Source organism: Coregonus clupeaformis, chromosome 14 (genome assembly GCF_020615455.1).
Source record: "Coregonus clupeaformis isolate EN_2021a chromosome 14, ASM2061545v1, whole genome shotgun sequence".
Taxonomy (NCBI): Eukaryota; Metazoa; Chordata; class Actinopteri; order Salmoniformes; family Salmonidae; genus Coregonus; species Coregonus clupeaformis.
In genome coordinates, this window is record NC_059205.1 from 3,271,012 (window position 1) to 3,297,665 (window position 26,654).

Below are 26,654 nucleotides of genomic sequence, written 5' to 3' on the forward strand. Positions count from 1 at the left end.
AGATCGATTTGGCCTCTGGAGGCTCCGTAATTGCGTCACACCCTCCATATGGAGCCTCTGACCATATTTTCGAATGAAGCATGAATTGGCTTTTAGTCTAGGCGTCCACAATGGATTAGTTCACTGAGATGGGCGCAAATATATACTGTATATATATATATATATATATTAGGGGTGTAACGATTCGTTTTAACAACGATTCGATTTGTGTCACGATTCGTGGTTGTCGATACGATTCAAGGACGATATTGGTTCATTTAGAACGATACTATCCGAAACGATTCAGTGACTTGAAATCGATTCAGTAACCTTTTAGCCAAAAATTCAACCAGTGTGACTGAAATAAATACCTGGATACTGGACAGTGCAGGTGAAGTTTCCTAGATTCCTGTTTCTTGTAAGGACCGCAATGGTGGCTTGATAATTTCTCGCTCGTCGGCTTCTCCTCTGTCGTCCGCCATGTTATGTTTTGTTGTCTTGGCGCCTTTGCGCTGCTGCTGGCGCGGGGCGATGACGTCACGGATAGGCAGACTGAATCGAGTAATGTTTAAAGCCTTTATCATTAAAAGTGCTAAGAAAAAACATCCATATAAAGTCTGACGTGCTTAAATCCAATGGGTTATTTCCTAGTATCGATACAATCGATTTATTACATTTTAAAACGATGTTAGATCGATATATGTTGTCCAAAAGGCCAACTCGCCGAGCACAGATCGATGTAGTTGGATCATAGGAATATAAATCGATACATCGATGTAGTAGATGGATCGTTACACCCCTAATATATATATACAGTGCTATGAAAAAGTATTTGCCCCCTTTCTAATTTTCTCTATTTTTGTATATTTGTGATACTGAATGTTATCAGATCTTCAACCAAAACCTAATATTAGATAAAGGGAACATAAGTGGACAAATAACACAACAATTACATATTTATTTCATTTATTACAGGCATTACTGGAACCATGTCACTACCACCACCATGCTTTTACACTACCACCACCATGCTTGACCATCACACCACCACCACCATGCTTGACCTTTGGTATGATGTTCTTACTGTGGAATGCAGAGTGTGATTTTCACCAGGCATTACTGGAACCATGTTGTCCAATAAATTATACTTTTGAATCATCTGTCCATAGAACGTTCTTCCAAGAGTCTTGATGATCATCCAGGTGCTTTTTGGCAAACTTGATTGGTCCCATTATGCCTGGCGAAAACCAGACACTGCATTCCACAGTAAGAACATCATACCAAAGGTCAAGCATGGTGGTGGTAGTGTGATGGTTTGGGGATGCTTTGCTGCCTCAGGACCTGGTCGACTTGCCTTAATAGAAGGAACCATGAATTCTGCTCTGTGTCAGAGAATTCTACAGGAGAATGTCAGACCATCCGTCTGTGAGCTGAAGCTGAAGCGCAGCTGGGTCATGCAGCAAGACAATGATCCAAAACACACAATCAAGTCTACATGAAAATTGCTAAAAAGCAACAAATTGGACGTTTTGGAATGGCCTGCCTAGTCAAAGTCCAGACCTAATCCCAATTGAGATGTTGTGGCAGGACTTGAAACGAGCAGTTCATGCTTGATAACCCACACGTCACTGAGTTAAAGCAGTTCTGCATGGAAGAGTGGGCCAAAATTCCTCCACAGCGACGTGAGAGACTGATCAACAACTACAGGAAGCATTTGGTTGGAGTCATTGCAGCTAAAGGTGGCACAACCAGTTATTGAGTGTAAGGGGGCAATTACTTTTCCACACAGAGGAAAATTGGGTGTTGCATAACTTTGTTTATGAAATAAATATGTAATTGTTGTGTTTAATTGTTCACTTATGTTCCCTTTATCTAATATTAGGTTTTGGTTGAAGATCTGATAACATTCAGTATTACAAATATACAAAAGTAGAGAAAATGAGAAAGGGGCAAATACTTTTTCATAGCACTGTATATCTATATATTTGTTACTGCTTGACTAAAACAATCTCGGTCGACCAACGACCAAACAATCGACCAGTTGACTAATTAGGGTCAGCCCTAATGTCTATAGTCAGAAGGAAACACTCCTGTCCCCTTTAATAAAGGTATTCATCCATCCAGTGACGTTATATTTCTATAGTCTGATGGAAACACTCCTGATCCCTGAAGTGGAATTTTCATCATCATCATCATGATGTATTCATTACTTGTTCTGAACCACTCCATCCAGGTCAATGATCCTAAAGACATAATGCTGACTGGCTGTATTCCCGGTCAACAGACAGGCCTACATGCCCCCTGGTCACTCGGAAGTTAGTTAGTCAGTCAGTCAGTCAATGATCAGATTCTCCTGAACTTCCTCCATCTAATGCTAGGCTGGGCAAATTAACACCGCATATTGTGAGGTCAGCATTTCATTGGACATCTCTAGATTGGCCATTATTCAAATTCCATGGTTTTCTCAATGTATGAAGCAACACAGCTTCCTACAAATTCTTAGTTATATTCAGTTAGTTAAACAGGTAGATGGCAGATGGCAGACAGCGTGTATGGCGTTGTGTGGGCGAGTGGTTTGCTGACGTCAACGTTGTGAATAGTGTCCCATGGTGGCGGTGGGGTTATGGTATGGGCAGGCATAAGCTACGGAAAACGAACACAATTGCATTTTATTGATGGCAATGTGAATGCACAGAGATACCTAACGAGATCCTGAGACACATTGTCGTGCCATTCATCCACCGCCATCACCTCATGTTTCAGCATGATAATGCACAGCCCCATGTTACAAGGATCTGTACACAATTCCTGGAAGCTGAAAATGTCCCAGTTCTTCCTTGGCCTGCATACTCACCAGACATGTCACCCATTGAGCATGTTTGGGATGCTCTGGATCGACCTGTAAGACAGCATCTTCCAGTTCCCGCCAATATCCAGCAACTTCGTACAGACATTGAAAAAGAGTGGGACAAGATTCCACAGGCCACAATCAACAGCCTGATCAACTCTATGCGAAGGAGATGTGTTGCGCTGCATGAAGCAATCGGTGGTCACACCAGATACTGACTGGTTTTCTGATCCACGCCCCTACCTTTTTTTTTTTTAAGGTATCTGTGACCAACAGATGCATATCTGTACTCCCAGTCATGTGAAATAGATTAGGTCCTTATGAATTTATTTCAAATGACTGATTTCCTTATATGAACTGTAACTCAGTAAAATCTTTTAAATTGTTGAATGTTGTGTTTATATTTTTGTAGAGTGAAGTTAAAGGGTCGTTCCATTTTATTTCAATCACTTTTGATTTGAAATAAATGTTCCCCAAACTGTTTCCATAAAGTTGGAAGCACAGAATCGTCTAGAATGTCATTGTATGCTGTAGCATTAAGATTTCCCTTCGCTTGAACTAAGGGGCCTAGCCCGAACCATGAAAAACAGCCCCAGACCATTATTCCTCCTCCACTAAACTTCACAGTTGGCACTATGCATTCGGGCAGGTAGCATTCTCCTGGCATCCGACAAACCCAGATTCGTCCGTCGGAATGCCAGGTGGTTAATCGTGATTCATCACTCCAGAGAACGCGTTTCCACTCCTCCAGAGTCCAATGGTGGCGAGCTTTACACCACTCCAGCCGACGCTTGGCATTGCGCATGGTGATCTTAGGCTTGTGTGCGGCTGCTCGGCCATGGAAACCCATTTCATGAAGCTCCCGACTAACAGTTATTGTGCTGACGTTGCTTCCAGAGGCAGTTTGGAACTCGGTAGTGAGTGTTGCAGACGATTTTTTAAGCGCTACACGCTTCAGCACTCGGTGGTCCCGTTCTGTGAGCTTGTGTGTGGCCTACCACTTCGTGGCTAAGCCGTTGTTGCTCCTAGACTTTTCCACTTTACAATAACAGCACTTACAGTTGACCAGGCCGCTTCTGAATCTAGTTGATTATCCTTGGGCTAGGGTGATAGAACCTCTTCTCTAGAAGGGCAGAAATTTGATGAACTGACCTGTTGGAAAGGTGGCATCCTATGACGGTGCCGCGTTGAAAGTCACTGAGCTCTTCAGTACGGGCCATTCTGCTGCCAATGTTTGTCTATGGAGATTGCATGGCTGTGTGCTCGATTTTATACACCTGTCAGCAACGGGTGTGGCTGAAATAGCCGAATCCACTATTTTGAAGGGGTTTCCACCTACTTTTGGCCATGTAGTGTATTTGCCCATATTTGAAATTTGAAATTTGTTTCCCATTTTAGTACAGCGACAACATGACACCTGTATTCAAGAGAATGCTGTGTCTCATCCGATGGTGGGAACAACACAAAAACCTCCGAGGACGTACAACAGGGTCTAAGCTACAGTGGATTTGAAAATGAACAAATCTGAGTTTACATTCTTTAGAAAATTGATATTAAAGGTGAATAAACATAAAAAAAAATAATAATTAATGTCAAGAATACAATTGTTTGACAACTCTGTTTTGAAAGCTTTTAAATGATATCAAACTCAACCGTTTATCTTTCCCAGTGATGAAGACATGGATGTCTCATGGTAGGATGGGATATGCAAACTGGGTCAACATCTCCTAAAATGTTTTAGCGTTCAGATCCAAAAATTCACTTTCTGACACTTCTACCAATATGAAAGGGTTGGTCCGTCCTTCTCTCACCCTGGTATTAGCGGTTTAGTACACAAGGGTGCGCAAAATCTGTTGTGTGCCCCGTGTAGCTCAGTTGGTAGAGCGTGGCGCTTGCAACGCCAGGGTTGCGGGGTTCGATTCCCACGGGGGGAGCCAGTATGAAAAATGTATGCACTCACTAACTGGAAGTCGCTCTGGATAAGAGCGTCTGCTAAATGACGTAAATGTAAAAATGTAAAACACCCCGCAAAAAGCCCATTGGGCGTCTATTACCAGAATGCTACCAAAATTAGCACAAGTAATAGCAAGTTTCCATGGAGGCTGCTAGCTAAATATATTAACGAGTGTTTGCAATAACAGCCAATCCAGCTCATGAAGTTATACATACAGTGAGGGGAAAAAAGTATTTGATCCCCTGCTGATTTTGTACGTTTGCCCACTGACAAAGAAATGATGTCTATAATTTTAATGGTAGGTTTATTTGAACAGTGAGAGACAGAATAACAATAACAAAAATCCAGAAAAATGCATGTCAAAAATTGATTTGAATTTTAATGAGGGAAATAAGTATTTGACCCCCTCTCAATCAGAAAGATTTCTGGCTCACAGGTGTCTTTTTTATACAGGTAACGAGCTGAGATTAGGAGCACACTCTTAAAGGGAGTGCTCCTAATCTCAGTTTGTTACCTGTATAAAAGACACCTGTCCACAGAAGCAATCAATCTATCAGATTCCAAACTCTCCACCACGGCCAAGACCAAAGAGCTCTCCAAGGATGTCAGGGACAAGATTGTAGACCTACACAAGGCTGGAATGGGCTACAAGACCATCGCCAAGCAGCTTGGTGAGAAGGTGACAACAGTTGGTGCGATTATTCGCAAATGGAAGAAACACAAAATAACTGTCAATCTCCCTCGGCCTGGGGCTCCATGCAAGATCTCACCTCGTGGAGTTGTAATGATCATGAGAACGGTGAGGAATCAGCCCAGAACTACACGGGAGGATATTGTCAATGATCTCAAGGCAGCTGGGACCATAGTCACCAATAAAACAATTGGTAACACACTACGCCGTGAAGGACTGAAATCCTGCAGCGCCCGCAAGGTCCCCCTGCTCAAGAAAGCAAATATACAGGGCCGTCTGAAGTTTGCCAATGAACATCTGAATGATTCAGAGGAGAACTGAGTGAAAGTGTTGTGGTTAGATGAGACCAAAATCGAGCTCTTTGGCATCAACTCAACTCGCCGTGTTTGGAGGAGGAGGAATGCTGCCAATGACCCCAAGAACACCATCCCCACCGTCAAACATGGAGGTGGAAACATTATGCTTTGGGGGTGTTTTTCTGCTAAGGGACAACTTCACCGCATCAAAGGGACGATGGACGGGGCCATGTACCGTCAAATCTTGGGTGAGAACCTCCTTCCCTCAGCCAGGGCATTGAAAATGGGTCGTGGATGGGTATTCCAGCATGACAATGACCCAAAACACACGGCCAAGGCAACAAAGGAGTGGCTCAAGAAGAAGCACATTAAGGTCCTGGAGTGGCCTAGCCATAGAAAATCTGTGAAGGGAGCTGAAGGTTCGAGTTGCCAAACGTCAGCCTCGAAACCTTAATGACTTGGAGAAGATCTGCAAAGACGAGTGGAACAAAATCCATAGTTTAAACGGTATTGATGGTATTGGAAAAACCATCCCGTGGCTATTTCCAAATACCCCGGTATACCGCCCTAGCCTAGAAAGTGTCATTCAAATCAAAAAAGGGGTGTGGTCAAAAAGTGATTGAAATCAAATGGAACTAACCTATATTCAGTTCTAATAGTTGTTCATCTACATGGTCCTCTCCCCTCCTCCCACTTTCCTGGCCTCCTCTCCTCCCACTGGCCTCTTCTCCTCCCACTGGCCTGGCCTCTTCTCCTCCCACTTCCCTGGCCTCCTCTCCTCCTTCCACTGCCTTGGCCTCCTCTCCTCCCACTGCCCTGGCCTCTTCTCCTCCCACTGGCCTGGCCTCTTCTCCTCCCACTTCCCTGGCCTCCTCTCCTCCTTCCACTGCCTTGGCCTCCTCTCCTCCCACTTTCCTGGCCTCCTCTCCTCCCACTTCCCTGGCCTCCTCTCCTCCTCCCACTTTCCTGGCCTCCTCTCCTCCCACTTTCCTGGCCTCCTCTCCTCCCACTGGCCTCTTCTCCTCCCACTACCCTGGCCTCCTCTCCTCCTTCCACTGCCTTGGCCTCCTCTCCTCCCACTGCCCTGGCCTCCTCTCCTCCTCCCACTTTCCTGGCCTCCTCTCCTCCCACTGGCCTCCTCTCCTCCCACTTTCCTGGCCTCCTCTCCTCCCACTGGCCTCCTCTCCTCCCACTTTCCTGGCCTCCTCTCCTCCCACTGGCCTCTTCTCCTCCCACTTCCCTGGCCTCCTCTCCTCCCACTTCCCTGGCCTCCTCTCCTCCCACTGGCCTCTTCTCCTCCCACTGGCCTGGCCTCCTCTCCTCCCACTCCCTGGCCTCTCCTCCTTCCACTGCCCTGGCCTCTTCTCCTCCCACTGGCCTGGCCTCTTCTCCTCCCACTTCCCTGGCCTCCTCTCCTCCCACTTCCCTGGCCTCCTCTCCTCCCACTGGCCTCTTCTCCTCCCACTGGCCTGGCCTCCTCTCCTCCCACTGCCCTGGCCTCTTCTCCTCCCACTGGCCTGGCCTCTTCTCCTCCAACTTCCCTGGCCTCCTCTCCTCCTTCCACTGCCTTGGCCTCCTCTCCTCCCACTGCCCTGGCCTCCTCTCCTCCTCCCACTTCCCTGGCCTCCTCTCCTCCCACTGCCCTGGCCTCCTCTCCTCCTCCCACTTTCCTGGCCTCCTCTCCTCCCACTGGCCTCCTCTCCTCCCACTGGCCTCTTCTCCTCCCACTGGCCTGGCCTCCTCTCCTCCCACTGGCCTGGCCTCTTCTCCTCCCACTTCCCTGGCCTCCTCTCCTCCCACTTCCCTGGCCTCCTCTCCTCCCACTGGCCTCTTCTCCTCCCACTGGCCTGGCCTCCTCTCCTCCCACTCCCTGGCCTCTCCTCCTTCCACTGCCCTGGCCTCTTCTCCTCCCACTGGCCTGGCCTCTTCTCCTCCCACTTGCCTGGCCTCTTCTCCTCCCACTTGCCTGGCCTCCTCTCCTCCCACTTCCCTGGCCTCCTCTCCTCCCACTCTCCTGGCCTCCTCTCCTCCCACAGCCCTGGCCTCCTCTCCTCCCACAGCCCTGGCCTCCTCTCCTCTCACTGGCCTCCTCTCCTCCCACCGCCCTGGCCTCCTCTCCTCCTACTCCCTCCCACTTTCCTGGCCTCCTCTCCTCCCACAGCCCTGGCCTCCTCTCCTCCCACTTTCCTGGCCTCCTCTCCTCCCACTGGCCTCCTCTCCTCCCACAGCCCTGGCCTCCTCTCCTCCTTCCACTGCCTTGGCCTCTTCTCCTCCCACTGCCCTGGCCTCCTCTCCTCCCACTTTCCTGGCCTCCTCTCCTCCCACTGGCCTCCTCTCCTCCCACTGGCCTGGCCTCCTCTCCTCCCACTGCCCTGGCCTCCTCTCCTCCCACTTTCCTGGCCTCCTCTCCTCCCACTGGCCTCTTCTCCTCCCACTAGCCTGGCTTCCTCTCCTCCCACTTTCCTGGCCTCCTCTCCTCCCACAGCCCTGGCCTCCTCTCCTCCCACTGGCCTCCTCTCCTCCCACCGCCCTGGCCTCCTCTCCTCCTACTCGCCTCCTCTCCTCCCACTTTCCTGGCCTCCTCTCCTCCCACTTTCCTGGCCTCCTCTCCTCCCACTTTCCTGGCCTCCTCTCCTCCCACTGGCCTCCTCTCCTCCCACATCCCTGGCCTCCTCTCCTCCTTCCGCTGCCTTGGCCTCCTCTCCTCCCACTGCCCTGGCCTCCTCTCCTCCTTCCACAGCCCTGGCCTCCTCTCCTCCCACCGTCCTGGCCTCCTCTCCTCCCACCGTCCTGGCCTCCTCTCCTCCTACTGGCCTTCTCTCCTCCCACTACCCTGGCCTCCTCTCCTCCCACTGGCCTCCTCTCCTCCCACTGGCCTGGCCTCCTCTCCTCCCACTGGCCTCCTCTCCTCCCACAGCCCTGGCCTCCTCTCCTCCTTCCACTGCCTTGGCCTCCTCTCCTCCCACTGCCCTGGCCTCCTCTCCTCCTTCCACAGCCCTGGCCTCCTCTCCTCCCACCGTCCTGGCCTCCTCTCCTCCTACCTGGCCTCCTCTCCTCCCACTACCCTGGCCTCCTCTCCTCCCACGGCCTGGCCTCTCTCCTCCCACTGCTGGCCTCCTCTCCTCCCACTGCCCTGGCCTCCTCTCCTCCTACTGGCCTCCTCTCCTCCCACTTTCCTGGCCTCCTCTCCTCCCACATCCCTGGCCTCCTCTCCTCCCACTTCTGGCCTCCTCTCCTCCCACTGGCCTCCTCTCCTCCCACGCCCTGGCCTCTTCCTCTGCCTTGGCCTCCTCTCCTCCCACTGCCCTGGCCTCCTCTCCTCCTTCCACAGCCCTGGCCTCCTCTCCTCCCACCGTCCTGGCCTCCTCTCCTCCTACTGGCCTTCTCTCCTCCCACTACCCTGGCCTCCTCTCCTCCCACTGGCCTCCTCTCCTCCCACTGGCCTGGCCTCCTCTCCTCCCACAGCCCTGGCCTCCTCTCCTCCCACAGCCCTGGCCTCCTCTCCTCCCACCGTCCTGGCCTCCTCTCCTCCTACTGGCCTTCTCTCCTCCCACTACCCTGGCCTCCTCTCCTCCCACTGGCCTCCTCTCCTCCCACTGGCCTGGCCTCCTCTCCTCCCACAGCCCTGGCCTCCTCTCCTCCCACAGCCCTGGCCTCCTCTCCTCTCACTGGCCTCCTCTCCTCCCACCGCCCTGGCCTCCTCTCCTCCTACTCGCCTCCTCTCCTCCCACTTTCCTGGCCTCTTCTCCTCCCACCGCCCTGGCCTCCTCTCCTCCTACTGCCCTGGCCTGCCCTGGGCTTCTGTTCTGTTCTGTTCAGTTCCGTCCTGTCCTGTAACTGTTCTATTCTGCCCTCCTCTGTTCTGCTCTGCTCTGTTCTGTTTTGACTGTGTGGTGTTGGTGAAAGCTGGGAGTTTAGCCAAGTAGAGCATCCACATCACTTCACCTCACCTCCCAGCCCCATTTTCCTTTATTCCCACCCCCTCGCCTCAATTCAATTCAAAGGGGCTTTATTGGCATGGGAAACATGGTACATTGCCAAAGCAAGCGGAAAAACAAACAAAAGTGAGAAGACAAAACAACGAACTAAAAACTATTAGAATTGAACAGTAAACATTGCACTCAAGACGGTTTCAAAAATATAGACATTTCAAGTGTTATATTATTAGCTATGTACAGTGTTTTAGCAATTTGTAAATCATTTAGTTGTATTAAGAATAGTAGGGGAAGATAAATAAACAGGTAAATATTGGTGGTATTTACAGTGTTGTTTGTGCTCCACTGGTTGCCCTTTTGTCATGGCAACAGGCCACAAATCTTGCTGCTGTGATGGCAGACTGCGGCACTTCAACTAACCGATATGGGAGTTTATCAATGTTTGATTTGTTTTCAAATTCTCTGTGGGTCTGTGTGATGTGTGGGAAATATGTATCTCTACTGTGGTCATACATTTGGCAGGAGGTTAGGAAGTGCAGCTCAGTTTCCACCTCATTTTCTGGGCAGTGGGCTCGTAGGCAGACCTGGCTCTTAAGAGAACACAGGCTATGCCGGCCTCTCTCAATAGCAAGGCTATGCTCACTGAGTCTGTACACAGTCAAGGATTTTCTTAATTTTCCACCTGATAGGTGTGGCATATCAAGAAGCTGATTAAACAGAATGATCATTACACAGGTGCACCTTGTGCAGGGGACAATAAAAGGCAACTCTAAAATGTGCAGTTTAGTCACACAACACAATGCCGCAGTCTGAAGTTGAGGGAGCGTGCAATTGGCATGCTGACTGCAGGAATGTCCACCAGCGCTATTGCCAGAGAATTAAATGTTCATTTCTCTACCAAAAGCCACCTCCAACATTGTTTTAGAGAATTTGGCAGTATGTCCAACCGGCCTCACAACCACAGACCACATGTAACCACGCCAGCCCAGGACCTCCACATCTGGCTTCTTCACCTTCGGGATCATCTGAGACCAGCCACCCGGACAGCTGATGAAACTGGGTTTGCACAACCAAATAATTTTTGCACAAACTGTCATAAACTGTCTCCGGGAATCTCATCTGCGTGCTCGTGGTCCTCACCAGGGTCTTGACCTGACTGCAGTTCGGCGTCGTAACCGACTTCAGTGGGCAAATGTTCACCTTTGATGGCCACTGGCACGCTGGAGAAGTGTGCTCTTCACGGATTAATCCCAGTTTCAACTGTACCGGGCAGATTGCAGACAGCATGTATTGCGTCGTGTGGGCGAGCGGTTTGCTGATGTCAACGTTGTGAACAGAGTGCCCCATGGTGGCAGTGGGGTTATGGTATGGACAGGCATAACCTACGGACAAATGCATTTTATCGATGGCAATTTGAATGCACAGAGAGACCGTGACGAGATCCTGAGGCCCATTGTCATGCCATTCATCCGCCGCCATCACCTCATGTTTCAGCATGATAATGTATGGCCCCATGTTGCAAGGATCTGTACACAATTCCTGGAAGCTGAAAATGTCCCAGTTCTTCCATGGCCTGCATACTCACCAGACATGTAACCCATTGAGCATGTTTGAGATGCTCTGGATCAACGTGTAAGACTGCGTGTTCCAGTTCCCGCCAATATCCAGCAACTTCGCACAGCCATTGAAGAGGAGTGGGACACCATTCCACAGACTCTATGCGAAGGACTGTCGTGCTGCATGAAGCGAATGGTGGTCACACCAGATACTGACTGGTTTTCTGATCCACGACCCTACCTTTTTTTTAAAAAGGTATCTGTGACTAACAGATGCATATCTGTATTTCCAGTCATGTGAAATCCATAGATTAGGGCCTAATGAATTTATTTCAATTGACTGATTTCCTTATATGAACTGTAACTCAGTAAAATATTTGAAATTGTTGTGTGTATATTTTTTGCAGAATTCTGTTTGTCCCATTTTGTGAATTATTGGTTGGTGAGTGGACCCCATACCTCACAACCATAGAGGGCAATGGGTTCTATAACTGATTTAAGTATTTTTTTGCCAGATCCTAATTGGTATGTCGAATTCTATGTTCCTTTTGATGACATAGAAGGCCCTAATTGCCTAGATTGTTCAAAGCTTTGTGGAAGTTACCTGTGTTGTTGATGTTTAAGCCGAGGTAGGTATAATTATTTGTGTGCTCTAGGGCAACAGTGTCTAGGTGGAATTTGTATTTGTGGTCCTGGCAACTGGACCTTTTTTGGAACACCAATATTTTTGTCTTACTGAGATTTACTGTCAGGGCCCAGGTCTGACAGAATCTGTGCAGAAGATCTAGGTGCTGCTGTAGGCCCTCCTTGGTCGGGGACAGAAGCACCAGATCATCAGCAAACAGTAGACATTTGACTTCAGATTCTAGTAGGGTGAGGCCGGGTGCTGCAGACTGTTCTAGTGCCCTCGCCAATTCATTGATATAAATGTTGAAGAGGGTGGGGCTCAAGCTGCATCCCTGTCTCACCCCACGGCCCTGTGGAAAGAAATGTGTGTGTTTATTGCCAATTTTAACTGCACACTTGTTGTTTGTGTACATTGATTTTATAATGTTTTTCCCCCAACACCACTTCCCTTCAATTTGTATAGCAGACCCTCATGCCGAATTGAGTCAAAAGCTTTTTTGAAATCAACAAAGCATGAGAAGACTTTTGTTTTTGTTTTGCCTTTTGTTTTGTTTTGTTTGTCAATAAGGGTGTGCAGGGTGTATATGGGACTCGTTTCAGGAAACTAGGCGTATGTCGCGGGTCACTACTTCACAGGAGAGCCATTTGAACATACTGTTTTTTAAATCAAAAAATGTTTTTTTGCAGAAATGCCTTCTGGAACATGTGAACTTTCATGTGCCTTAACAACAAACTTGTATGCCATCTGTAAATACTAATAAAACTGTTAAATTACAAGCCTAGTTGTTTTAGCCACAGAAAAAGACAGCAACCTTCCCGCTAGCCATGATTGGCTAAGAAAATGAGCGGGCTGGACATGCCAAGAGATGAGTTCGGATTGGTCTGCCATATAGCACGCTCCTGTCTGTTTGAGCTGGTCAGTATGTGTAGGTAATCCTGTCTTAACGTGGCTTTTTACAAATATATATCGCTTAGTAGAACTGCATAAGTGTTGCTCTCCACTTTCTGGAGGACCGAGTTTTGAAATCAGTGGAATTAGAGTATGATAGCTAAGGAGATGGAGAAAACTCTTGTCTCCGGATTATATCTTTAAACTAAGGGCAACCATGGCATCCATGACAGGGAGAAGCGTCCAACCATGATGTATATGGGTAAGATAGTCTAGCTAGCTAAATTTTCAGATATTACACGTTTCTAATTATGACAGAAAGTCGTTTTCATTTCAAGTTAAAGTGTACTGGCATTTTGGTTGCCACAGACTAGTACATGTCCCTGGGCCTGGAAATGGTTGATCTCCCCCTCCAGGATGGAGAAGCTGTCTTCATTAAGGTATGGGCATTATATAGGGGGGATATATGATCTCCCCCTCCAGGATGGAAAAGCTGTCTGGGCATTATATAGGGGGGATATATGATCTCCCCCTCCAGGATGGAGAAGCTGTCTGGGAATTATATAGGGGGGATATATGCAGCACACAGGACGATTATTTTTTCTGTTGAGATTATTTCCTTATTTATTTCTAACCAAATGTAAAATGCTCCTGTTTTTATTAATTTAATAGTGGGTTAGGTCTGCTCTATACGAAATTAGCATACCCCCCCCCCAAGTCTCTTCCCTGTTTAACACCAGGTAGGTTGGTGGATGGTACCACCAGCTTTCTGTAACCTATAAGGGCAACCAGTGGGTCCGTCTCCACTCTCTCTGACCCTCTCTCTCTCTCTCTCTCTCTCTCTTCCTGACCCTCTCTCTCTCTCTCTCTCTCACACTCTCATTCTCGCTATCACTCTCTTCCTGACCCTCTCTCTCTCTCTCTCTCTCTCTCTCTCACACTCATTCTCGCTATCGCTCTCTTCCTGACCCTCTCTCTCAATTCAATTCAATTTAAGGGCTTTATTGGCATGGGAAACGTGTGTTAACATTGCCAAAGCAAGTGAAGTAGATAGTAAACAAAAGTGAAATAAACAATAAATATTAACAGTAAACATTACACTCAGAAGTTTCAAAAGAATAAAGACATTTAAAATGTCATATTATGTGTATATATACAGTGTTGTAACAATGTGCAAATAGTTAAAGTACAAATGGGAAAATAAATAAACATAACTATGGGTTGTATTTACAATGGTCTCTCTCTCTCTCTCTCTCTCTCTCTCACACTCGCTATCGCTCTCTTCCTGACCCTCTCTCTCTCTCGCTCTCTTCCTGACCCTCTCCCTCTCTCTCTCTCACCTCGACTAACCCCCCCCACCCTTCCTAATCTCATATTTTTATACTCTCGTAACCAGGGGCAACCCTTGCTTGTGTCAGCTGATCCCTTGCTTGTGTCAGTGTTTGTCAGCTGATGTGTGTCCAGTGTCTGTTTTAGTACGCAATAAAACCAAAGAGGCCTAACAAGGGAGGTATTATCCCCGCCACCTAAACTAGGGCTGACTGCGTTCCAAATGGTACCCTATTCCCTACATAGTGCACTACATTTGACCAGAGTCCAATCGGCCCTGGTCGGATGTAGTGCACTATGTAGGGAATAGGCTACCATTTGGGACGCATCCTAGATAAGAGCCCTGTAACACTGTGAGGTCAATCAGAAAGTTTGATACAAATGTGTACTGTACCGTTCCGTTATTCTCTATTGGTGCCGCTACGATAACACTGAAATAAATTGTCTAACCCTCGTCTGCTTGAAAGAAAACGTTGACAAGGGATGATCAGAAGAATAAAAGAACATCTACCATTATTTATGGGTTTCTGCCCTTTGAACTGTCAGTGTGTATTATTAACCCTGTGTATCTGTGTGACGTAAGGAGCAGCGGGATAAATGATTCACCAGCAGTAGAGCCCCCCCCCCTCCCCCGTAGCTTTGGATGCGTCCCAAATGGCACCCAATTTCCCTTTTGGGCTCTGGTCAAAAGTAGTGCACTATATAGGGAATAGGGTGCCATTCTCTGGTCTAAAGTAGTGCACTATATAGGGAATAGGGTGCCATTCTCTGGTCTAAAGTAGTGCACTATATAGGGAATAGGGTGCCATTCTCTGGTCTAAAGTAGTGCACTATATAGGGAATAGGGTGCCATTCTCTGGTCTAAAGTAGTGCACTATATAGGGAATAGGGTACCATTCTCTGGTCTAAAGTAGTGCACTATATAGGGAATAGGGTGCCATTCTCTGGTCTAAAGTAGTGCACTATATAGGGAATAGGGTGCCATTCTCTGGTCTAAAGTAGTGCACTATATAGGGAATAGGGTGCCATTCTCTGGTCTAAAGTAGTGCACTATATAGGGAATAGGGTGCCATTCTCTGGTCTAAAGTAGTGCACTATATAGGGAATAGGGTGCCATTCTCTGGTCTAAAGTAGTGCACTATATAGGGAATAGGGTGCCATTCTCTGGTCTAAAGTAGTGCACTATATAGGGAATAGGGTACCATTCTCTGGTCTAAAGTAGTGCACTATATAGGGAATAGGGTGCCATTCTCTGGTCTAAAGTAGTGCACTATATAGGGAATAGGGTGCCATTCTCTGGTCTAAAGTAGTGCACTATATAGGGAATAGGGTGCCATTCTCTGGTCAAAAGTAGTGCACTATATAGGGAATAGGGTGCCATTCTCTGGTCTAAAGTAGTGCACTATATAGGGAATAGGGTGCCATTCTCTGGTCAAAAGTAGTGCACTATATAGGGAATAGGGTGCCATTCTCTGGTCTAAAGTAGTGCACTATATAGGGAATAGGGTGCCATTCTCTGGTCTAAAGTAGTGCACTATATAGGGAATAGGGTGCCATTCTCTGGTCTAAAGTAGTGCACTATATAGGGAATAGGGTGCCATTCTCTGGTCTAAAGTAGTGCACTATATAGGGAATAGGGTGCCATTCTCTGGTCAAAAGTAGTGCACTATATAGGGAATAGGGTGCCATTCTCTGGTCTAAAGTAGTGCACTATATAGGGAATAGGGTGCCATTCTCTGGTCAAAAGTAGTGCACTATATAGGGAATAGGGTGCCATTCTCTGGTCTAAAGTAGTGCACTATATAGGGAATAGGGTGCCATTCTCTGGTCTAAAGTAGTGCACTATATAGGGAATAGGGTGCCATTCTCTGGTCTAAAGTAGTGCACTATATAGGGAATAGGGTGCCATTCTCTGGTCTAAAGTAGTGCACTATATAGGGAATAGGGTGCCATTCTCTGGTCAAAAGTAGTGCACTATATAGGGAATAGGGTGCCATTCTCTGGTCTAAAGTAGTGCACTATATAGGGAATAGGGTGCCATTCTCTGGTCAAAAGTAGTGCACTATATAGGGAATAGGGTGCCATTCTCTGGTCTAAAGTAGTGCACTATATAGGGAATAGGGTGCCATTCTCTGGTCTAAAGTAGTGCACTATATAGGGAATAGGGTGCCATTCTCTGGTCTAAAGTAGTGCACTATATAGGGAATAGGGTGCCATTCTCTGGTCAAAAGTAGTGCACTATATAGGTAATAGGGTGCCATTCTCTGGTCTAAAGTAGTGCACTATATAGGGAATAGGGTGCCATTCTCTGGTCAAAAGTAGTGCACTATATAGGGAATAGGGTGCCATTCTCTGGTCTAAAGTAGTGCACTATATAGGGAATAGGGTGCCATTCTCTGGTCTAAAGTAGTGCACTATATAGGGAATAGGGTGCCATTCTCTGGTCTAAAGTAGTGCACTATATAGGGAATAGGGTGCCATTCTCTGGTCTAAAGTAGTGCACTATATAGGGAATAGGGTGCCATTCTCTGGTCTAAAGTAGTGCACTATATAGGGAATAGGGTGCCATTCTCTGGTCTAAAGTAGTGCACTATATAGGGAATAGGGTGCCATTCTCTGGTCTAAAGTAGTGCACTATATAGGGAATAGGGTGCCATTCTCTGGTCTAAAGTAGTGCACTATATAGGGGAATAGGGTGCCATTCTCTGGTCAAAAGTAGTGCACTATATAGGGAATAGGGTGCCATTCTCTGGTCAAAAGTAGTGCACTATATAGGGAATAGGGTGCCATTCTCTGGTCTAAAGTAGTGCACTATATAGGGAATAGGGTGCCATTCTCTGGTCTAAAGTAGTGCACTACATAGGGAATAGGGTGCCATTCTCTGGTCTAAAGTAGTGCACTATATAGGGAATAGGGTGCCATTCTCTGGTCTAAAGTAGTGCACTACATAGGGAATAGGGTGCCATTCTCTGGTCTAAAGTAGTGCACTATATAGGGAATAGGGTGCCATTTGGGACGGTGACCCTTTCACCAGCCAGCCATACCCCAAGTCGACTGAGCCGTGGCCAGTTTTTTAAAGGCCTTTTAAATCAGGCCTCAAACAGGATCGCCTTCCTCTGATCACATTACACACACACCCTGGGTCTGCCAAGAGGTTCCTTACCCGGTGTGTGTGTGTGTGTGTGTGTGTGTGTGTGTTCCTACTGGAGGTGTGAAAGCCAGATCTCTGCTGCATCACTGGCACTGGTAGAAAAGTCACCTTCCTTGTCTACTCTACCAGTGGATGACAGCTGGTCACACCAGTGGGAAGAGAACATGACCGAAAATAGAAACATGACTCACTCATGAATGATTTCTCTGTTAACGCGCTGACATCACACTTGTCTCGGTCAAAACAGGTGCCCAGCACAGTCTTCCATTCACAAACATTTACAATCTGATCAAATGGCGGCGTTGAGGAGGGCACACGTCTTGCCAGTTCTTGCTCGACTTTACTTTTTGTATGTCTGTTTTTGCATTAATTATTATTATTGCAGCGATACAGTTTTCTTTTATATACAGTACCAGTCAACAGTTTGGACACACCTACTCATTCAAGGGTTTTTCTTTATTTTTACTATTTTCTACATTGAAGAATAATAGTGAAGACATCAAAACTATGAAATAACACATATGGAATCATGTAGAAACCAAAAAAGTGTTTAACAAATCAAAATATATTTTGATTTGTTTAACACTTTATTGGGGGTTACTACATGATTCCATATGTGTTATTTCATAGTTTGATGTCTTCACTATTATTCTTCAATGTAGAAAATAGTAAAAATAAAGAAAAACCCTTGAATGAGTAGGTGTGTCCAAACTTTTGACTGGTGCTGTAAGTCAAACAAAACCGACCAAACAATGGCGCAAATCTACACATTCATACAAAGTAATATAAGTAATATGTAATGCATTACTTTCCTTGCGTGTTGTAATGTAAAGAGATTACTTTTGTTAAATGTAACAATTAATTAGGTAATAGATTACTTTTTCAAGTAACGAATCTCAATGCTGTGTGTCCCCAGATTCCGTTCATTAATATCTCTCTCTCTCTCTCCCTCTCCCTCTCCCCCTCTCTCTCCCCTCTCTCTCTCTCTCTCTCTCTCTCTCTCTCTCTCTCTCTCTCTCTCTCTCTCTCTCTCTCTCTCTCTCTCTCTCTCTCTCTCTCTCTCTCTCTCTCTCTGTCTCTCTGTCTCTGTCTCTGTCTCTGTCTCTGTCTCTGTCTCTGTCTCTGTCTCTGTCTCTGTCTCTGTCTCTCTCTCTCTGTCTCTGTCTCTGTCTCTCTCTCTGTCTCTCTCTCTGTCTCTCTCTCTGTCTCTCTCTTTGTGTGTCCCCAGCTCCTGTTCTGTACGTTGAACACCCATAAGATCGACATGGAGAAGCTGCTTGGTGGACAGATCGGTCTGGAGGACTTTATATTCGCCCACATTAAAGGGATTAAGAAGGAGGTGGAGGTGTTTAAGTCCGAGGACGCCCTGGGACTCACCATCACAGACAACGGGGCGGGATACGCCTTCATCAAGGTAGGATTTTGTTTAAATATCAAAATATTGATGTTATTGAGATAGGACGGTGAAGAGGAGACAGGAAAGGTAGGAGAGTTTGCGAGTCAGAATGGATTCCATCCCGACTCTGATAGCCTTTAGATGTGCCGGGGTCTGAAGTACTAACTAGGCAACATCAAGGTAGGATCCAATCAATCCATAAAATCCACTCAATCAACCAATAAAATCTATCAATTGAATTGCAACTCATCTATTATAGAAGGTTAAATCGTTAAAATCACAGGGCTGTGACTTCTATTAGGCGGTTATTAGAGATGATAGTTATATGATCAGGAGCCAATTATGTAGTAAAGCAAACCAATCGTTGATCTAGTTTAGTAATACAGTGGGGGGGGGGAAAGTATTTGATCCCCTGCTGATTTTGTACGTTTGCCCACTGACAAAGACATGATCCGTCTATAATTTTAATGGTAGGTTTATTTGAACAGTGAGAGACAGAATAACAACAACAAAGAAATCCAGAAAAACGCATGTCAAAAATGTTATAAATTGATTTGCATTTTAATGAGGGAAATAAGTATTTGACCCCCTCTCAATCAGAAAGATTTCTGGCTCCCAGGTGTCTTTTTATACAGGTAACGAGCTGAGATTAGGAGCACACTCTTAAAGGGAGTGCTCCTAATCTCAGTTTGTTACCTGTATAAAAGACACCTGTCCACAGAAGCAATCAATCAATCAGATTCCAAACTCTCCACCATGGCCAAGACCAAAGAGCTCTCCAAGGATGTCAGGGACAAGATTGTAGACCTACACAAGGCTGGAATGGGCTACAAGACCATCGCCAAGCAGCTTGGTGAGAAGGTGACAACAGTTGGTGCGATTATTCGCAAATGGAAGAAACACAAAAGAACTGTCAATCTCCCTCGGCCTGGGGCTCCATGCAAGATCTCACCTCGTGGAGTTGCAATGATCATGAGAACGGTGAGGAATCAGCCCAGAACTACACGGGAGGATATTGTCAATGATCTCAAGGCAGCTGGGACCATAGTCACCAAGAAAACAATTGGTAACACACTACGCCGTGAAGGACTGAAATCCTGCAGCGCCCGCAAGGTCCCCCTGCTCAAGAAAGCACATATACAGGGCCGTCTGAAGTTTGCCAATGAACATCTGAATGATTCAGAGGAGAACTGGGTGAAAGTGTTGTGGTCAGATGAGACCAAAATTGAGCTCTTTGGCATCAACTCAACTCGCCGTGTTTGGAGGAGGAGGAATGCTGCCTATGACCCCAAGAACACCATCCCCACCGTCAAACATGGAGGTGGAAACATTATGCTTTGGGGGTGTTTTTCTGCTAAGGGGACAGGACAACTTCACCGCATCAAAGGGACGATGGACGGGGCCATGTACCGTCAAATCTTGGGTGAGAACCTCCTTCCCTCAGCCAGGGCATTGAAAATGGGTCGTGGATGGGTATTCCAGCATGACAATGACCCAAAACACACGGCCAAGGCAACAAAGGAGTGGCTCAAGAAGAAGCACATTAAGGTCCCGGAGTGGCCTAGCCAGTCTCCAGACCTTAATCCCATAGAAAATCTGTGGAGGGAGCTGAAGGTTCGAGTTGCCAAACGTCAGCCTCGAAACCTTAATGACTTGGAGAAGATCTGCAAAGAGGAGTGGAACAAAATCCCTCCTGAGATGTGTGCAAACCTGGTGGCCAACTACAAGAAACGTCTGACCTCTGATTGCCAACAAGGGTTTTGCCACCAAGTACTAAGTCATGTTTTGCAGAGGGGTCAAATACTTTTTTCCCTCACTGTACCTTACCTTGGTCTTAGGGCTGGTTTTATGATCAAAGTTTTCCACCATCTTGTATAGAGAGCAACAATAATGGCGTCTTTTTCTAGGCACTAACAGAGGCACATATCGTTTCTTTATTTCCACTTTTTGAAGCCCCATTTATCAAAGAGAAGCCTTTCAACTTATAGAAAGTTGTTTCCCGTTTTATATTTTCTGCCCATTATATATTAATCTTTCCCTCTTTAGATCTTTAATGGTATCACCTGTAGGAATAAAGAATGCATTATACAAAGTTCTTAAAACAATTAATTTGTTGGAACTGATTTATGGTTAGACAATTGATTCACTGATTATGGATATGTCATTTTTGTCCGAAATCAAATATTGGGGAAGATGCCAGAGCTGAGGATTATGTTAAAGAGTTTAAGTATAGCCAATTGGAATTTGTGGCCTGTATATTTTATCATTTCATTGAGGATACCATCAACACCACAGGCCTTTTTGGGATGGAGGGTTTGTATTTTGTCCTGTAGTTCATTCAATGTAATTGGAGAATCCACTGGGTTCTGGTAGTCTTTAATAGCTGATTCTAAGATTTGTATTTGATCATGTATATGTTTTTGCTGTTTGTTCTCTGTTATAGAGCCAAAAAGAGTTGAGAAGTGGTTTATCCATACATCTCCGTTTTGGATAAATAACTCTTTGTGTTGTTTGTTTAGTGTTTTCCAATTTTCCCAGAAGTGGTTAGAGTCTATGGATTCTTCAATTACATTGAGCTGATTTCTGATATGCTGTTCCTTCTTTTTTCTTAGTGTATTTCTATATTGTTTTAGTGATTCACCATAGTGAAGGCGTAGGCTCAGGTTTTCTGGGTCTCTATGTTTTTGGTTGGATAGGTTTCTCAATTTCTTTCTTAGGTTTTTGCATTCTTCATCAAACCATTTGTCATTGTTGTTAATTTTCTTATGTTGTCTGCTTGAAATTTTGCACCTTCACTATTACAGTGAAATGTTTTGTCCAGGAAGTTGTTTAAAAGGGATTGCATTTGTTGTTGCCTAATTGTTTTCTGGTAGGTTTCCACACTACTTTCCTTCCATATATAGCATTTCTTAATATTATTCAGTTCCTTTGGCTTTGATGCCTCATGATTGAGTATTGCTCTGTTCAGGTAGACTGTGATTTTGCTGTGGTCTGATAGGGGTGTCAGTGGGCTGACTGTGAACGCTCTGAGAGACTCTGGGTAGAGGTCAGTGATAATGTAGTCTACAGTACTTCTGCCAAGAGATGAGCTATAGGTGTACCTACCATAGGAGTCCCTTCGAAGCCTACCATTGACTATGTACATACCCAGTGTGCGACAGAGCTGCAGGAGTTGTGACCCGTTTTTGTTGGTTATGTTGTCGTAGTTGTGCCTAGGGGGGCAAATGGGGGAGGGAATGCTGTCACCTCCAGGTCGGTGTTTGTCCCCCTGTGTGCTGAGGGTGTCAGGTTCTAGTTCGTTCCATCCATTCTGTTCCTCTGTTTATAGGCTGACACTCCATGGACCCACTTTAAAACACTAAAATAGGATTCTGACCTGCCCTGGTCTATCTTTCTGTGTTGCTCTCTCTTTTTTTCCCCATCGATTTTCAATCTCCTCTCTCTCTCTCTCTCTCTCTCTGTCTCTCTAATTGGGCATGGGAAACATACTGTATATTTACATTGCCAAAGCAACTGAAATAAACAAAACGAAGTGGGAAGAAACAAAAAACATTAACAAATTTACAGTAAACATTGCACTCATAAAGGTTTCAAAATGATAAAGACGGAGGAGAGTGACAGAAGGAGAGTGACAGAGTGCTGCATCAGATGACCTGGCCTCCACAGTCCCCCGACTTCAACCAAATTGAGATGGTTTAGGATGAGTTGGACCGCAGAGTGAAGAAAAGGCAGCCAACAAGTGCTCAGCATATGTGGGAAACTCCTTCAAGACTGTAGGAAAAGCATTCCAGGTGAAGCTGGTTGAGAGAATGCCAAGAGTGTGCAAAGCTGTCATCAAGGCAAAGGGTGGCTATTTGAAGAATCTCAAATATATTTTGATTTGTTTAACACTTTTTTGGTTACTACATGATTCCACATGTGTTATTTCATAGTTTTTGATGTCTTCACTACTATTCTACTATGTAGAAAATAGTAAAAAATAAAGAAAAACCCTTGAATGAGTAGGTGTGTCCAAACTTTTGACTGGTACTGTACACAGTGCATTCGTAAAGTATTCAGACCCCTTCACATTTTCCACATTTTGTTACGTTACAGCCTTATTCTAAAATGGATTAAATACATCTTTATCAATCTACAAACAATACCCCATAATAACTGGGTGCATCCTGTTTCCATTGATCATCCTTGATGTTTCTACAACTTGATTGGAATGAACCGGTGGTAAATTCAATTGATTGGACATGATTTGGAAAGGCACACACCAGTCTATATAAGGTCACACAGTTGACAGTGCATGTCAGAGCAAAAAGCCATGAGGTCGAAGGAATTGTCCGTAGAGCTCTGAGACAGGATTGTCGAGGCACAGATCTGGGGAAGGCTACCAAAAAATGTCTGCAGCATTGAAGGTCCCTAAGAACACAGTGGCCTCCATCATTCTTAAATGGAAGACGTTTGGAACCACCAAGACTCTTCCTAGAGCTGGCCGCCCGGCCAAACTGAGCAATCGGGGGAGAAAGGCCTTGGTCAGGGAGGTGACAAAGAACCCGATGGTCACACTGACAGAGCTCCAACGTTCCTCTGTGGAGATGGTTGTCCTTCTGGAAGGTTCTCCCATCTCTGCAGCACTCCACCAAACAGGCCTTTATGGTAGAGTGGCCAGATGGAAGCCACTCCTCAGTAAAAGGCACATGACAGCCTGTTTGGAGTTTGCCAAAAGGCACCTAAAGACTCTCAGACCATGAGAAAACAAGATGCTCTGCTCTGGTCTGATGAAACCAAGATTGAACTCTTTGGCCTGAATGCCAAGCGTCATGTCTGGAGGAAACCTGGCACCATCCCTATGGTGAAGCATGGTGGTGGCAGCATCATGCTGTGGGGATGTTTTTCAGCGGCAGGGACTGGGAGACTAGTCAGGATTGAGGGAAAGATGAACAGAGCAAAGTACAGAGAGATCCTTGATGAAAACCTGCTCCAGAGCACTCAGGACCTTAGACTGGGGTGAAGGTTCACCTTCCAACAGGACAACGACCCTAAGCACACAGCCAAGACAACACAGGAGTGGCTTCAGAACAAGTCTCTGAATGTCCTTGAGTGCCCCAGCCAGAGCCCGGATTTGAACCCGATCGAACATCTCTGGAGAGACCTGAAAATAGCTGTGCAGCGACGCTCTCCATCCAACCTGACAGAGATTGAGAGGATCTGCAGAGAAGAATGGGAGAAACTCCCCAAATACAGGTGTGCCAAGCTTGTAGCATCATACTCAAGAAGACTCGAGGCTGTAATCGCTGCCAAAGGTGCTTCAACAAAGTACTGAGTAAAAAGTCTGAATACTTATGTAAATTGTGATATTTCAGGGGTTTTTCAGTAAAATCTCTAAAAACCAGTTTTTGCTGCCATTATGGGGTATGTGTTGAGGGTGGAGCCCAAGCTGCATCCCTGTGTCACCCCACAGCTTAGAGGAAATACATCTGTGTGTTTTTATTGCCAATTTTAACTGCACACTTGTTGCTTGTGGGGCTTTGGGAAAACCTGGTTTAGGATTCCATCAACACCACAGGCCTATTTGGGTTGTATTTTGTCCTGTAGCTCATCCGATGGAATTGGAGAATCCAGTGGGTTCTGGTAGTCTTTAATAGTTGAGTTTAAGATTTGTATTTGATCATGTATATGTTTTTGCTGTTTGTTCTTTGTTATAGAGCCAAAAAGTTTGGAGAAGTGGTTTACCCATACATCTCCGTTTTGGATAGATAACTCTTCGTGTTGTTGTTTGTTTAGTGTTTTCCAATTTTCCCAGAAGTGGTTAGAGTCTATGGATTCTTCAATTAAATTGAGCTGATTTCTGACATGCTGTTCCTTCTTTTTCCGTAGTGTATTTCTGTATTGTTTTAGTGATTCACCATAGTGAAGGCGTAGGCTCAGGTTTTCCGGGTCTCTGTGTTTTTGGTTGGATAGGTTTCTCCAATTCTTTCTTGTTTTTGCATTCTCCATCAAACCATTTCTCATTGTTATTAATATTCTTAGGTTTTCTGCTATAATTTATTTTCTTTGATATGTTATATCAAATATACTGTTCAGGATTCCTACTGCTAAATTTACACCTTCAATATTGCTGGGAAACATTTTGTCCAGGAAGTTGTCTAGGAGGGATTGGATTTATTGTTGGCCAATAGTTTTTTGGTAGGTTTCTACACTACCCTCCTTCCATCTATACCATTTCTTAATAGTATGCAGTTTGTTCAGCTTCGATACCTCATGGTTGAGTATTGCTCTGTTCAAGTAGACTGTGATTTTGCTGTGGTCTGATAGGGGTGTCAGTGGGCTGACTGTGAACGCTCTGAGAGACTCTGGGTTGAGGTCAGTGATAAAGTAGTCTACAGTACTACTGCCAAGAGATGAGCTATAGGTGTACCTACCATAGGAGTCCCCTCGAAGCCTACCATTGACTATGTACAGACCCAGCATGCAACAGAGCTGCAGGAGTTGTGACCTGTTTTTGTTGGTTATGTTGTCATAGTTGTGCCTAGGGGGGCATATGGGGGAGGGAATGCTGTCACCTCCAGGTAGGTGTTTGTCCCCCTGTGTGCTGAGAGTGTCAGGTTCTTGTCCAGTTCTGGCGTTTAGGTCACCACAGACTAGTATATGTCCCTGGGCCTGGAAATAGTTGATCTCCCCCTCCAGGATGGAGATGCTGTCATCATTAAAGTATGGGGATTCTATAGGGGGGATATAGGCAGCACACAGGAGGACATTTTTCTCTGTTGAGATAATTTCCTTATTAATTTCTCAGCAAATGTAAAATGCTCCTGTTTTTATTAATTTAATAGTGGGTTAGGTCTGCTCTATACCAAATTAGCATACCCCCTGAGTCCCTTCCCTGTTTTACTCCTGGTAGTTTGGTGGATGGGACTACCAGCTCTCTGTAACCTAGAGGGCAACCAGTGGTTCCGTCTCCTCTATACCATGTTTCTTGTAGGATGACAATGTCTGTATTTCTGATTTATTTTGTGAAGTCCGGGTTCTTGCTCTGTAAGCCAAAGGCAGATGACCTCAGACCTCTCTCTTTCTCCCCCCCACCCCCGGTACCCCAACAGCGTATCAAGGAGGGCAGTGTGGTGGACAATGTGAAGGTGATCTCTGTAGGAGACCACATAGACTGCATCAACGGGAAGTGCATTGTGGGAACACGTCACTACGAGGTGGCTCGAATGCTGAAGGAGCTCCCGAAAGACCAGACGTTCACCCTCAAACTGGTGGAGCCCATGAAGGCCTTCGGTGAGTGGACAAGGGATGTTCAGTAACATTTTTTTATAGAGATTAAAGCTACATTATGAACTGCATTATTGCTCCTATTCACATTGGTTGGTCTTTGGTGAGGGGAACGGACCTAGGGTAGGGGTCTCCAACCGTGTAGAGAGTTGTAGGGTGTGCAGGCTTTTATTCTAGCCCAACAAAGATGTGTACGGATGAAGACCTTTTGTGAGGCCCCTTTTGATAAGTTGATCTTGAACCATTTTATTTTATTTTGTGCCGAACAGAGATGCTGGAGCCGAGGTCGAAGGGCGCCAAGCCAGCCAGTGACAATAAGATGGGGACAGGGAGAGGGACTCTGAGACTGCGCGCCAAAGGACCTGCTACCGTAGAGGAAGTGGTGAGCGTCTGCTTCGTAGTTTAGATGTCAGGATCCCACTGTCGCTAAGAGAAGGCCCAGTAGGTCACAGTGTATATTTCTCCATTCCAGCCAACAGAGTTTGAGGAGAAAGCGGTGAAGAAGGTGGATGATCTGCTGGAGAGTTACATGGGTATCAGAGACACAGAACTGGGTGAGTAGACAACCCTGGATTTGATTTCAAAAGTAGTGTACGCATATCTAACTTAAATTAACGTTGATGTCTAAAGATGGGGAAGTGAGCAGAAGACACATTGTTTTAAACATGAACATGTTGTACAGCTCCCCCAGCTAACCAACCCTCCCCCCCTCTCTCTAGCGGCGACCATGGTGGAGG

The 26,654-nt window shown here is 46.0% G+C and overlaps 1 protein-coding gene across 1 annotated transcript in view; it reads left to right on the forward strand.

Moving 5' to 3' along the window:
- Positions 1-26,654, forward strand: part of LOC121580546 (PDZ domain-containing protein GIPC1) — a 46,178-nt gene that overhangs the window by 19,178 nt on the left and 346 nt on the right. Inside the window, exons 2-6 of the mRNA XM_041895485.2 lie at positions 18,484-18,669; positions 25,743-25,923; positions 26,187-26,299; positions 26,390-26,471; positions 26,637-26,654. The exon at positions 26,637-26,654 is cut by the window's right edge and continues 346 nt beyond it. Coding sequence (XP_041751419.1) covers positions 18,484-18,669; positions 25,743-25,923; positions 26,187-26,299; positions 26,390-26,471; positions 26,637-26,654 — 580 coding nt within the window. The remainder of the gene's footprint in view (positions 1-18,483; positions 18,670-25,742; positions 25,924-26,186; positions 26,300-26,389; positions 26,472-26,636) is intronic.